We start from the raw sequence: 13,600 nt of genomic DNA on the forward strand, positions 1-13,600 counted from the left end.
TTTCCACTGACAGCAGACAGAAACTTGAAGTGGACGGAGGCTCCACCAACATTGGCTATATGTAGAAATGTTGATGTGAAATGTATTTTTTGTTCAGAAACGTCTAGATTTTAATGTAGCCCCCCCGTCCTAAAGTTGAAGAAAATCCCCCAATTGAAATGCATTAGTTTAAATGTCATTCAGTCCAGCATTAAACATGTCTGAGAAATGCTCCCATTTCAAATGCATGGGTTTAAATTTTGTTCTGTGCAGCATGAAATAACTCAGATGATGGTGTTCCGTGACACAATTCAATAGATTAATTTTCACGACTAAGAGCCCAAAAAAGCGTGATACTGAGTAAATTAGCATGCCCTAGCCAATAATTAACTATTTTCTACATACTTGTCTTCTCTTTCATCAACGTGATTTGTGAAGCTAACAGCTAATAACTAACTGTAAATATACCACAAACAACAACTGTTAACCTAACTTTGTTAAAACCAGTAACAAAAACAACCAACAGACATGAAGGTAGACTGTTAGCATCACTAGTGATTAAGCTGTTACAAGTAGCTGGATGGCCCATGTATATCTGTGACAGAATGCAATTTCACTGTAATTACAGCATAAATCATTATAATTGAAGGATGATTCCATGTCCACACAGGCAATATACTGTAAATACACCAATTAATTTGGTTTATTTGGGCCAGTTGAACCTCAAAAATCAATATACGTGGTGAAAGAAGCTTACAGCATTCTTGTAAAAGAAGTACAGAATCATGTTAGCCAGTCGAGAGTAGCACCAGTGGCCATGGACCAGCAGAAGCTTCTGTAGGTACTGAAATCGTGGAAGAGCAAAGTCACTCGCCATCACTGCCTGGAGGAGAGAAGGAGAAAGACCCAATAATAAATCTCTCTGCTCTATCTCTCTATCTTTTGCAGGTTAAACACACACACATACACACACACACACACACACACACACACACACACACACACACACACACACACACACACACACTGATTAGGGCATAACCATTCAAAATGGCAGGCTCTGGTGCATTTATATTCCTCTTTTTAATGAATCTTTAGTGGGTATAATCTCTCCAAAGCAATAACCCTTAAATGGGTTGTCCACTTTTTGGGATTCATTGCTGCAGCGGCAGAAAATTGTCATACTCATGTTGCAGAATACAAGACAGATGCCTCTCAAAAGCCTACTTATTCTGTAACTAACATTTCTAATGTTAACAGTAACCATTTATGAAGTATCTCAACTGTCAACCTTAACTGTCAACAAGAAAAATAACAGCAGATGCCTCATTTTAAAGTAATCTAGTTTCTGCTGTGCTCTGATAACAGAGCTTAAATGACTACGTGGGGAGCAAGTGCCCGATAGAAGAAAGGGCTGTTAATCATAATGCAGCGTGTGCGTAGGCCAGAGCACAGAAATGTGTATCTCAGCACACTATGGGATCCTAAGGAGTGACTGCCGTCTCATTAGGACCACATTTTATTAACAATGATTAATCTTGCGGACCAGTTAAGGACAGGATATTGAGTCTTTAACAGATGTGCTACGCTGTGGCTCGCCCGGAAAGCCTTCCCTGGAAGTTAATTGGAAGGCTCCATCATTGCTATGCACAATCACCTTTCTGGAATATGGCAAGTGCATGGGGGAGGGTCAACACACCCCTTCCTGATGTCATTGCTAAGGCTGATACTGTAACTCTGACATTGGCTGTGACCTTTGAACAGGAATGAAGAGGAGAAAGTACCTCTGATGGAGTGAAGCCTTGACATGAACATACTCCTTTCCAGTGGGACACTAGCAAAAGCAGGAGCCCCAACCTAGCTTGACTCAGCAATATAAAGGCAATCCTATTTGAAGGTGCATATTAATAAGTATAGAGGCAGACTATGTTGGATATAAAATGGTTTACAGATCTGTCACAGTTCACAGTTTTGGTAACTATAAAAAAGCATGCGAGCATCTGTTTATCATAGAAGCATGCAGCATTCTCTTCTTATGCAGTATCTCCCTATATATGTTCTTCCAGCCCGTTTCACTTTTCTTAACCTCTTAAGAGTCTTTCAACCCGCAGCCACTCACACAGTCTTTTCTATATCTATTATAGTCCCCTCTAAATCACCCCAAAGCCTCATCCACTCCTGCTCTCTCGGTGTCACTCTGTTCATCAGTCACCCTATCATTCCTCCCATTCCTGGACTTCCCTGTCCATATTTCTCCTTACCTGCATGCCTTCCTGTCCTGAGATCCCCACACCCACGTCAGCCACCTGGATCATGCTGACATCATTAGCGCCATCACCTGAGATTAATGTGGCAAGGCAGACACAAATAGAGGAGAGAGAGAGAGAGAGAGAGAGAGAGAGAGAGAGAGAGATCTTTATTGTCTTTGAAAGGATAGAGACTAATGTAAAACATATGTCAAAAGGAAATGATATCCACCATAAATTTCTCACATTGCACAAAACCTCACATAATGAATTAATATTTAAGCAGAAATGAGCATCAGAGTGTGTCAACAGGGCATCAGCGTACAAGGAGCATTAAATTATCAGTGGGAGAATTTTAATGAGTGACAGACAGCGAGTTTTTATAATGATAAGCCTCCATTTCCCTTATTGTGTCATACTGTTGCAGATCCAGCATGACAAAATAGGGGGAGTAATATGAAGTTTCTGCTGACGGTCAAGGACACGAGGTTAGTTTCTACTGACCATGTGTGTGATAATAATCCTTGATGTTGTTAAGGTGATATAGGAAAAAAAAGAAGTTTGTTTCAGTAGCTAATGAATTCTCCACATCCATGCTGTTAAAGCAGCATATGGGTAAAGAGTATGACTAGTTTGATAATGCCATATTACAGGCAAGAGGAGGTGGAAGGATTTGGCTGATAAGGTTTTTAGTTTTTATATATTGGTGGAGCTCTGTCAGCAGCCACAGATTATTATCAATGGTTAAAAGTGAGATTGATCGTCTATTGTTATTCTAGAGACTGCATGCCCTCTACCAGTTCAGCTGTCTATCTTCCAGCTGTTGAGCTGTAAACACGAACAGACTTGGTGAGGTGACTGTTCGGTGTTTTATCTTTTTTTCTGTTTTTGCTCCACTTTGAGAGCTTGATGGGTTTTGTCATAACAGGCCATGAAGTAGGAGATGAAGTGTTGGTAGGCAGCAAGGGTTTTATTGCCCTAGCAGTGAAGAATATTACAATGGCAATGCTCTCTGAATATTTGTGCTAGGTGGTGTTGGGGCTTTTAGCAGAGGTCAGCTTGCATTGGGTGGTGGTTAATCTTTGACTGGTAAAAACATTACTAGAAACTTGAAAATCTTCCCAAACAAGCTTTATCTAGTATATCCCACTGTCAGAAGCATTAGCAAAATATATTATTTTTTATTTTAAAGAAACAACTTTTCAGAAAAAACGGTGTTTTAATCAAGAGAATGCAAATTTAATTCAGCTGGGTTGTCTATCCATTGGCCTACTAATTGTGCCACAGTATAGTCACATTTTCCTGCTAGGACTCAAGCTTTCATAAATCAATACTGACATCACTTCTCTATTATATCAGTGAACACAATATCAGAAATTAAGACATTAAAAAAAAAGAAGACATGCATGTTAGGGTTAATACTCCTGTCTGTGCTCCTGACCGAGGCAGGGCAAGACGAACTGGAGTTGGTCCCTGGGTGCTGTACGGCGGCTGCCCACTGCTCCTAGCTACACAGCTAGGATGGGTTAAATGCAGAGTGTAATTTCCCTACGGGGATCAACAAAGTATCTCAAAATCGAAATCAAAATGACATAATTATGCCTACTCATGGCATCAGTCCTGAGCCGTTGTTGCCATTTTTGTCCAAGTAAAACAAAATGTGTCAAGTGAGACCAATTGGAGCCAACACATTTTATAATCAGTGTCTTTTTTTCTGCAGCTAACAAAGTAAGGCATATCTACAGCATCTTTAGTAAACATTTGCTTTCAAACTGTTTTATATTAACAGAACTTAATATTGGCGAAATGTTGCGTTGTAACTACTTAACCCTTTTGTAGCATGCTTACAAGTATTTCATTATCCATCCATCCATTATCCAAACGCTTCTCCTGCTCTCAGGGTCGCGGGGAAGCTGGAGCTTATTCCAGCAGTCACTGGGCAGCAGGCGGGGACACACACTGGACAGGCCGCCAGGCCATCACAGGGCCGACACACACATTCACACCTAGGGACAATTTAGTACGGCCGATTCACCTGACCTAGTACATGTCTTTGGACTGTGGGAGGAAACCGGAGCACCCGGAGGAAACCCGCACAGACACGGGGAAAACGTGCAAATTCCACACAGAGGATGACCTGGGACGACCTCCAAGGTTGGACTACCCCAGGGCTCAAACCCAGGACATTTTTGCTGTGAGGCGACCGCACTAACCACTGCACCACCATATTTCATTATGTGAGGAGAAAACCCTTACAGAATTGTAACAGGTTCTACTTTTGTTAGTGGTGTGTAAGGCGATATCGGCCAACTTTGTAAGTCTGGTGTCATATGCTTAAAAAATGGTGAATCTGAATGAGACAAGGTAGTGGAGGTGGTGAGTCCCGATCATCCGATTACCCTGATAAGTATTAAAAGGCAAGTTTATCAAGACTATCCCAGGAGTGGAAGGATGAGAAATGTTAGCTCCCTATCTCTCTCCACTAAGCAATTCCACCTTACTGCTAACACAGCAATGACAGAGAAGTGCTTGGCAGGCAAAAATGGGACCCTCCGGCATGAAATAGTAACAAATAAATGGTAAACAGTGAAAAGACAAGTCATAAGTCACTTTACCTTCCTCGTGTAAAGCTTACTGAATGAAGTCGGCCCAATGAAGCTGTGTAACATGGCTTCATTAATCCGAAATCTACGATTATAAAACATAGGCCGATCTTACCCTAAAATTAAAGTTTTTGAATTGCTATTTTGTTGATAAAGACCATAAAAATTCATTATATAATATATAATCTTTACTTTGAAAAATCTATACATCTTGAAGACAGTAAAAAAGAAAAATGTCTAAATAAAGCTTTGTAACGGTTTGATTTGTGATCAAAATCAAATGCCTCAGATGCAGTGGCTTATACTACTGCACATTAAGATGAGAAATAATATGGCAGCAGGATATCATGGGGACCGGATGTGGCGTATGGACCTGCTTAACCATAATTCTGGTAATCCATAAAAAATGCCAGCATCTGTTGCTTTTTCTGTTGCAGCTAGAAAAGACAAGGTGAGGTGCAGAGCAAAAGAGTGGTATATTTATTTTATGGTGTTCATGTTGCCGTGACCGGAATGTGATAAACTTTTTAACATTAAGGTAATGTTTTAGACAGCATTCTCTTCATTATTCACAATCTAAATCACACAGCCAACGTGTTTCAGAGATAGACTTCTGTTTGGGAAGGAATTTTGTGAGCGAGTGCTCAGATTGGGGACTTGGGGCTTTGAGGCAGACCACCTGTTAAGACCTCATCTATCTCCCCACAACCGCTGGTTTTGAGAAGCTCTTGCTCAGCCAAAGTAAACTGCAGAGATCCCTCATAATACTAGTATTCCATACCAGCCCCATACCATGATTGACCCATCACTGACAAATTACTGATTTCTTACATGTATAAAAACTTTTAGACAACTCAAGCAAGACAACAATTTGCTTTTTTTACAGTTACTTGCAATGTATTTGTTGGGCAAAACTTTTATTATTTGTCATACTTTATTAACATATGAGAGAATTATAATGCCAGAGATCCAATAAAATGAAGCAGAAAGCCATAAGAATGAAAAAAAAACCCCAATCTGAACGGCAAAATATGGCAGCAACTACGTTTTAATTCTAATGAGTTGAACTACTACCAGAACAACTAAATGAGTAAGCGAGGAGTTTGATGTCTTGCTTATAGGTGAGTTTCACAGATGGTTTTGTGTATGTATAATCAGTAATGATGAGTAAAGTAGTCAATTTGAAGCAATAGTCATTACTGTGTACTACTATACTGACAGAGAAATCAACCTGCTCGCACTGTCTTTCCCACAACGCCTACACGTACCTAAATGCATTGCTGCATGCAAGCTTCTGTATCGCCATCCATAAAATTATCTGTGCTAGTGTTGTGGGATGTCATTTCCACCATCAGGAACGTAGCTTAGTCGAGAGAACGAGGATGCTTTTTTAACAGTATGTTTAGAGGAGATTTTTGTATTAGAAACCCTGCTAGGCTGTCATTTTTCCGGCCGCCAAATGATGTCACGATACGTTGATATAGTAGAAATGATCAGGAAAAACTGCAGGTGTTTTTCATGTGCTATCCCTGTCATAGATAGGCAGAGATAAGTTTGAAAATCTGTGAATTTTCCCTTTAAAGAAAAGTTTAGACGATGTATGAGTAAGGGCACTCTCTTTATCACTATGACACTGTGCCAACTGTGAACTATTAGACATACTGTAAGTGGTTGTGCTTTGATTGCTCTTGACCTTCTACATACCTATCGCCAGAGTCATGACCTTCAACTTGTTTCGCACCAGTTTGACCACCATGCTCTTCTGCAGCGGTGTGGAGCGGCAGCAAAGCACTGACCGGCAGCTCCGAGCGACAGCTAGAAACTTATCCTCCAGGCTTTTATCCAGGGCATACGCCAAGGTCCTCCCATCAATCACCAAGCCCAGCCGGTGTACCATGAAGGAAGCCGTGTGGGTAGAGGAGTTGGGAGATGAGGAAGTGTAGATCTCAAAGGCCGCAAAATCACTGTGGAAGGCCTTGGCAGCCTGGTCCGCAGAGCCGCAGAGGAATTTGGCTTGGATGTAGTGTAAACTCTCCTCCAGCAGCAATGCACATGCCTCCTGATTCAGAGGGGCATAAAATGGGTTGGAGTTTAGTATGAGAACACTTGCTTGATATGAAACTGTTCTACCCACTCACCATCTGGCAACCAGGCACACCAACAGGTTCGCACTGAATCTTAGTTATCCAATGACAACTCAAATTCCTTAGTACACCTAACTATTTACTGAAAAATCCCCGTGAAAGGAAAGTTGTCAAAGAAACGCAGCTATAGCACGCATTACTGCGTAGTCAAAAATAATACAAAACCAGTTTATTCATATGATAATGGTTATCATCGAAATAGGTAGCAATTGTACAGAAAATAGCTTGTGTTCTATTATAACAGGTGTCTGAAATTCAGATTACAGTTGGTAACTTTTTTTGTTTTATTTGGTAAAAATGCCATAATACCCTTTCAGCTATCATTAATATAAGTGGTCTGAGAATAAATCGGGATCTCAGTGTTATCCCCTGCCTCTGTATTCAGGAATCTGAAAATGCTACCGCTCCCGTAAGCTTTGCCCAATCAGGGCCTCTCTCTGGCCTCTCCGCCCTGATCGGTTGAGGGGCTGTCCCTACTTCTTGTCAATCATGTTGCTGTCTGAGTTTCCTGAGCGTTCATGAGAAATCCATAACAATGGCGGACAACGAAGCTCAGGCAGCGTTGGAATCGACTCCTAGTAAATTTCCAATTCCTCCGTTGCCAACAACTGCATATTCAAGCAAAAAAAAGTAAAAATACCGAAGACACTGGCACAAAAGCAGGCAAAAGTCCTTTCTATTTTCTGTAGCGTTAGGTTGTTATTTCTCTGTTACCACCGCCAGTAAAATGAACTCACACGAACGAGCCTGAGTTTTGTTTGGGGAAAGGGCTACCTGAGGAAGGGAGGGGCTGGAGAAGGACCAGGAGGGGAGGGGGTGCTGGTGTTTGTGTTAAAAATCTCTCGAAATCTCTCTTGTTCTTTTTTCCAAAGTTACCAATTGCAGCTTTAAGTGACTGTTGCAGCTAGAAAAGTGCTATAGAAAATGCAACTTGATTGATTGATTGATTGATCACCTTTAGTTACAATATACTATATTGTATATTTAGGTATAAATCTCAATTATTTGAGGCATATAAATAAAAATAATGTATTGATATTGCCAGTATTTTATGATTGTTAACTGTAGAAAGTACAACTGTGGTAACATGGTTACAAATTCACAATGATTTGTGCATCCCTCTCTACACCAATGGGAATAGGCTGAGGGTCACCTGGGAATCAGCGTTAAGGGTGATGATTTCCTCCTCGGGGTCCAGCAGCTTGCAGGCATAAGCAATATTGACAGCGGTCTCCTGTTTGTCACCTGTCAGTACCCATATCTGCAGCCCCGCCTTCCGCAGCGAGGCTATGGTTTCGGGCACACCATCCTGTAGCCTGTCCTCAATGCCGGTGGCTCCTGCAGTTGTAAGAAAGGCTACTGTGACAGAACCTTGCAGCAGATAATATAACCATATAACTAATAAATAACCTAGGTAAATGTTAAGCGTACTGGTATTATCCACCATCACCCAGGAATCACCCAGGTGATGCTACACATTGGTGGTGGTTGAGGTGAGTTACCCCCTTCAATGTGAAGCGCTTTGGGTGTCTACAAAAGCGCTATATAAACCTAATGATTATTATTATTATCCCAGCCACCACTATGGGGTGGATGCTATAAATGCTATAACATGACACCCTCATATCAGGCCAAACATGATTACCCAGAAGTTGGAGGTTTGTCTCCAGTCGCAGAGCTGACTGAAAGAGTAATTCCTCTCTCCCCTGGATGGCTGTCTCTGCCTCCAGATGGCATTGCAGCCAGCCTGCATATTCATCCTTACTCAGAATCTGACACACACACACACACACACACACACCACACATACACACACACACACACACACACACATTTGTTTACATTTGGGAAAGAGGAACGTCTGGGAAAATTAAGTGAAGAAACTTTTCCTTTTTGCCTACATGTCAAGCAAATAGAAAGTAGCTATCCTGGGAGTATGTGAGACCTTGAAAAGGTGTTTTATCACATCAGTATGGTGACGGGCTTTACATAAAGGAAGCAAAAGCAGGGATATAATGAGCCTAGCTTGTGAGAGCATAAATTAACAGCCTGGGAAAGTAGCACAGATTGCAGCTGAGTCACAAAGAATGTCACTTTGGAAAGCTGATTCATACAATCTTCTGCGCTGGGCTACAAAAACTCACCAGATAGCCAGTGAGATAAATCATCATAACCACCCTTCCTATGTTTCATTATTACAAATACGCTGAGATAAGAAGTATGTGGAGTTCATCTCTTGCTGAGGTAGAATTAGTCTCTCTTACCTTTTTGGCAATGCATAGTGTTCGGAGGCCATCTGCAGCATAAAGGTTCAGGTAATTTTGTGTCTTGTAGAGAACCTTTCTTTGCTGTCTCCCTTTGGAATGATCTTTACAAAAAACAAAAAAAAGAGAGAGAAAAAGGAAAAAAGAGTTGATTAGCCATGTTTTCAGGGAACTGGCGTAAATGATTTACCAGATTTTACCGGATTACTAGAGATTCTTCCAAAAAACACATGACAGCCATCTGGCTTTCACACATCAACCAAACATGCAATCCTCCAATAAATCAAGTAAAACCAATTCCCCAGTTCATTTAAATGTTGACTAAATGTCTATGCTATTGAAGAAATATGAAACAGTTCCTGGACCAACTGTTTGAAAAGAGGTCTAATCTGTTTCAGACATAAATTGGTCTTAACAATTTAACATTACATGTTAAATTGAAGCATCACGTGTCTTTAAAGTAATATACAACAGACCCTCTTGCTCAAGTGTCTCTATCCTAACATCTTGGCCTCATCTTTCTGGCGAGGGAGAGTACACCAGCAGACTGGCTTTATCGGTCCCCTGACATCAGTCAGCTCTCATAATGCCAAGCTTGTATTAACTTTATAACATACCAGCTTGGTTTGCCCTACAACAAACACAGAGCCGTGTGTGATTATTTCTACTAAAAGAGGAAAAGAACAAACTAACACAGTAAAGTCACTAACTTTTAACTCTAGAAAAATGTGTGACTTTTTTTTCTCTTTACCATAAACAAGGCCACAGTGTTATAGAATAAATAGAATAGAATAGAATACCCCTTATTAGTCATTTTGTACATACATACAAATGAAATTTACTCTCTGCATCTAACCCATCCCAGCTGTGTAGCTAGGAGCAATGGGCAGCTGCAGTGCCCAGGGACCAACTCCACTTCTTCTTTCCATTGTCTTGGTCAGGGGCAGAGACAGGAGTATTAACCCTAACATGCATGTCTTTTTGATGGTGGGAGGAAACCGGAGCACATGGAGGAAAACCACGCAGACACGGCGAAAACATGCAAACTCCACACAGAAAGGACCTGAGACAGCCTGGAGTTCAATCCCAGGACCTTCTTGCTGTGAGGCAACAGTGCTAACCACATTCCATCGTGCCGCCCATTATTATATATTTGAAGCAGAACTGTTGTGTGACTGTTGTGACAAATATGGAATCATTGCCTTAAGTTTGCAATTGGAAGTATGCCTATTATCAACTGCACATTTTCAATTGAGTAGCTAATTGTGTATATCATTTACATAATATCCTGATTGGGCGTTTAAAGGTACAATATGCAAGTTTATCTGCTTAAACAAAAACTTAAATAAAAGTAACACATCCACAGGAATTGTGTATTGCATTGTCAAAGTATTACTTTTCCTGGAAAAAAAAATCACCCATCTATTTTTGTTTTAAAAAATTTGATGGCCCAACAAAATCTGTTATGTTGTGGTCTGAACTTCAAACACAACAGAGGGTCCCACATGGGAATGTATGCCTAAGCAGCCAATTACAATTCTTAGTTTGGATGGATCCAAATGTAACTGGCTGCTAAGGCGTACATTCCCACATGGGACCCGTTGTGTATAATTGATTAATTTGTTAAATTAATGTTAAATTAATTTGTTAAAGCGGTGCTGTGTCCTCACATGGTACCGATGGAAACTATAAAATCTGCTGTGGCGACCCATGAAAAACAGCTGAAAGAAGAAGTTTGTTAAAGTAGGAAACTATCAAAGACATTGAAAAACAGATGCTTCTGCACTAGTTCAACAGGGTTAAAGTTAGCTCGCCCAAATCATGTTACTGGGCTAACCGACAACCCAGAAAAGCGGGCTGAATTATCAGAAACCCTTCAAAACTTTAATCAAAAGATTGATTTGGTTGTGCACGTTAAAGAGGTGATGGAGAACGCCCTGCTAGCATCGCTGTAGATGGTGTTTCTGTGAAATGCTAGCTCAAATGAAACCACATCGTCAAATACTAGAATAGAAATACAAATACAAATTTGACGTTAAGAGAGGGAAAAAAATGTAAAAAACTGAAAACCTTCTTACCGATGAGGATTATAATGTTAGTCAAAAAAGAACAAAAAAACCTTAGCATATACTTAAAGATGCACTCAGAAATATTTTCGTTGCAGATGGTATAGACTAAATGTAATACTAAATGTCCATTTGTGTTTGAGTGAGTCATTTAAAAACCAGGTTCAAAAAGATATGAAAATATATTTCATATTCTCAATTTAGGCAGACTTATTTTTGCCCTGTGTCACAGTTAAATAAAAGCTTCATCTTTTTGCACGTTGTATAGGTTGACTGTGCTACTTTCAGTAGTTTGTGCGGGAAAATCCTTTGCCTCTTGTCGTAAAGAGCTTCCCCTTTTGACAAATAGCTGCTAGGGGCAGCAGGCCTGACAGTCACAGGTGGACTATAACTCGATGTTGTTTTCCCTGCCCCTTGAAGGGAAAATCCAACCCAAAACAGCATTTGCAAACTCCATTTTATTCCTATGGTTTCAAAGAGTTCAATGACAATCTGCAAACACAAACCCGAAGCCAGAATCCAGTAGGCCATGATCTGGATCCACATGTTCATGAAGTCATCAAGAGACCAGTGTCTGCAAATTCTTTGTATGCAGAGGAACTTATTCATGAACATAATAATTATTATGTTTTTAGGGTGGACATTCGCTTCAGTACGAAAGCTGCTTCATTCATAGCCCTGGGCCTGGAGCAAGCTTAAAGTTACATCATGAAAAACAGCGTCAGTCACAAACCCCTAAAAGGTCCACTTTCAAACTACAGCACCTCCACGTACATGGTTACTGCAGTGACTTCACTGCCTGAATGGAGCTATTGTGGCGGTCCATGTTATGAGGAGGCCCAACTCATGTCGCACTCTAATTGGCTGTTTTTATCCAATGGTAAAATAAAGTACAGAGTTGTTTGGGAAAGACACACCCTGCCAGCCATTAAAGCTGCTCCTAGACATTGTACTGAAATTCATAGTGGAAGAGGGACTGGGGCTGGGGGAAGAAAACTGTCCGAGAAGAGCAATCTCCTTCTCTGTTCTGGCGTGTACTGCCATGTGAATTTTAAGCGGGTAAAAAGACGTACTTCTGAAAATAGCAGACAATGCCAGCATAGACACTGCTCTATAGAGGACATTTAAAATGATGAACATTCAGCACACCATAACACCTAAACACAAAGGGAGTTGTGTGATCCACATAATGGAAAATAAATGTAATGGATCTCATTTAAATTCAGTTTCGCCAAAGAATAAGTCTGTACCTAAACTGGAAAACAGCCCAAAACAAAACAGCCATTGCCCTCATCAACTGATTTATTACAGTTGACAAGTCCTTCTACAAGGTAATAATTTTACTCTTGATCATATTTCAGTTATGGCTGGATAGACACCTTTCTTAGATGAACCCTTTTCTTTTAATCAACAAGAACAAGCTACTCATTCGAAATCACTAACCCGATTTCTAAAATATGTGTTGCCTGCACACCAAGACAGCATGCTTTAACTGAAAGATAGACAGAAAAAAAATAATAATGACATTTCGTCAAATGCTTTGATTCAGAAAAATCACAAAATTTTTATTGCCTAACTTTATTACCATTTGTTTTCTTTAACCGTTTTGTTTTGCTTGTCTAGTTTGCCTCTGATGTAAAAGCATCTGAGTATTTAGAAAAGTGCCATATAAATCACATGTATTATTATTATTAAAGTTAGAAAAAAAACTTCAAATAACTAAAAGAGCTTCGTTAGTGGCCACATTACAGACTGCCTGAAAATGAACCTAAATCTTAGTAAAACATATTGATTTCTTGTAATGACATTTCCATGGAGCAATCGAGTTTAACCTAAATGAATTTCTTTCATCATGCTTTCTCGCTGCTGTGGCAATCTTTCAATCTCTGGGTCAGCACAGTCCTTGCTAAGCACTACTGGACAGATGTCTGGTAAGTGTGTACAAAGCATTAGTGAAAATTGCCTCTGTCGCTCTGTATGTGTCTGGAATACTAACAACTGGGTGCACCTTTTCGTTACTCTTAAACATTTAAAGAGCATGGAATAAGGGTTAAGACTAGTGGTAAAACATACACAAGGAAACAGGAAGGTTTTTTTTTAGGGGCCAATCAAGGCAGGTATTCAAGTCTCTTAGCAGGGACCTGCTCTTGCGTAACAAGTACCATGTAGGATTATACTTTTATAAAAATAAGAAAGTAAAACCTTTAGGTCTGCAAAGAAGACAGAGAACACCTCCCTTTGCAGGCATGTTATAGGCATAACATAGTTAATGCCAGAATTCAGACAAGGGCCTATGCA

The 13,600-nt window shown here is 40.2% G+C and overlaps 1 protein-coding gene across 1 annotated transcript in view; it reads right to left on the reverse strand.

The window, feature by feature from the left end:
* atp10a (ATPase phospholipid transporting 10A) overlaps nt 1–13,600 on the reverse strand; it is a 41,381-nt gene that overhangs the window by 6,608 nt on the left and 21,173 nt on the right. Inside the window, exons 11-16 of the mRNA XM_056276812.1 lie at nt 9,237–9,340; nt 8,618–8,744; nt 8,126–8,310; nt 6,533–6,887; nt 2,241–2,317; nt 737–862 (exon numbers count right to left, since the gene is read on the reverse strand). Coding sequence (XP_056132787.1) covers nt 737–862; nt 2,241–2,317; nt 6,533–6,887; nt 8,126–8,310; nt 8,618–8,744; nt 9,237–9,340 — 974 coding nt within the window. The remainder of the gene's footprint in view (nt 1–736; nt 863–2,240; nt 2,318–6,532; nt 6,888–8,125; nt 8,311–8,617; nt 8,745–9,236; nt 9,341–13,600) is intronic.

Source organism: Lampris incognitus, chromosome 3, assembly GCF_029633865.1.
Source record: "Lampris incognitus isolate fLamInc1 chromosome 3, fLamInc1.hap2, whole genome shotgun sequence".
Taxonomy (NCBI): domain Eukaryota; kingdom Metazoa; phylum Chordata; class Actinopteri; order Lampriformes; family Lampridae; genus Lampris; species Lampris incognitus.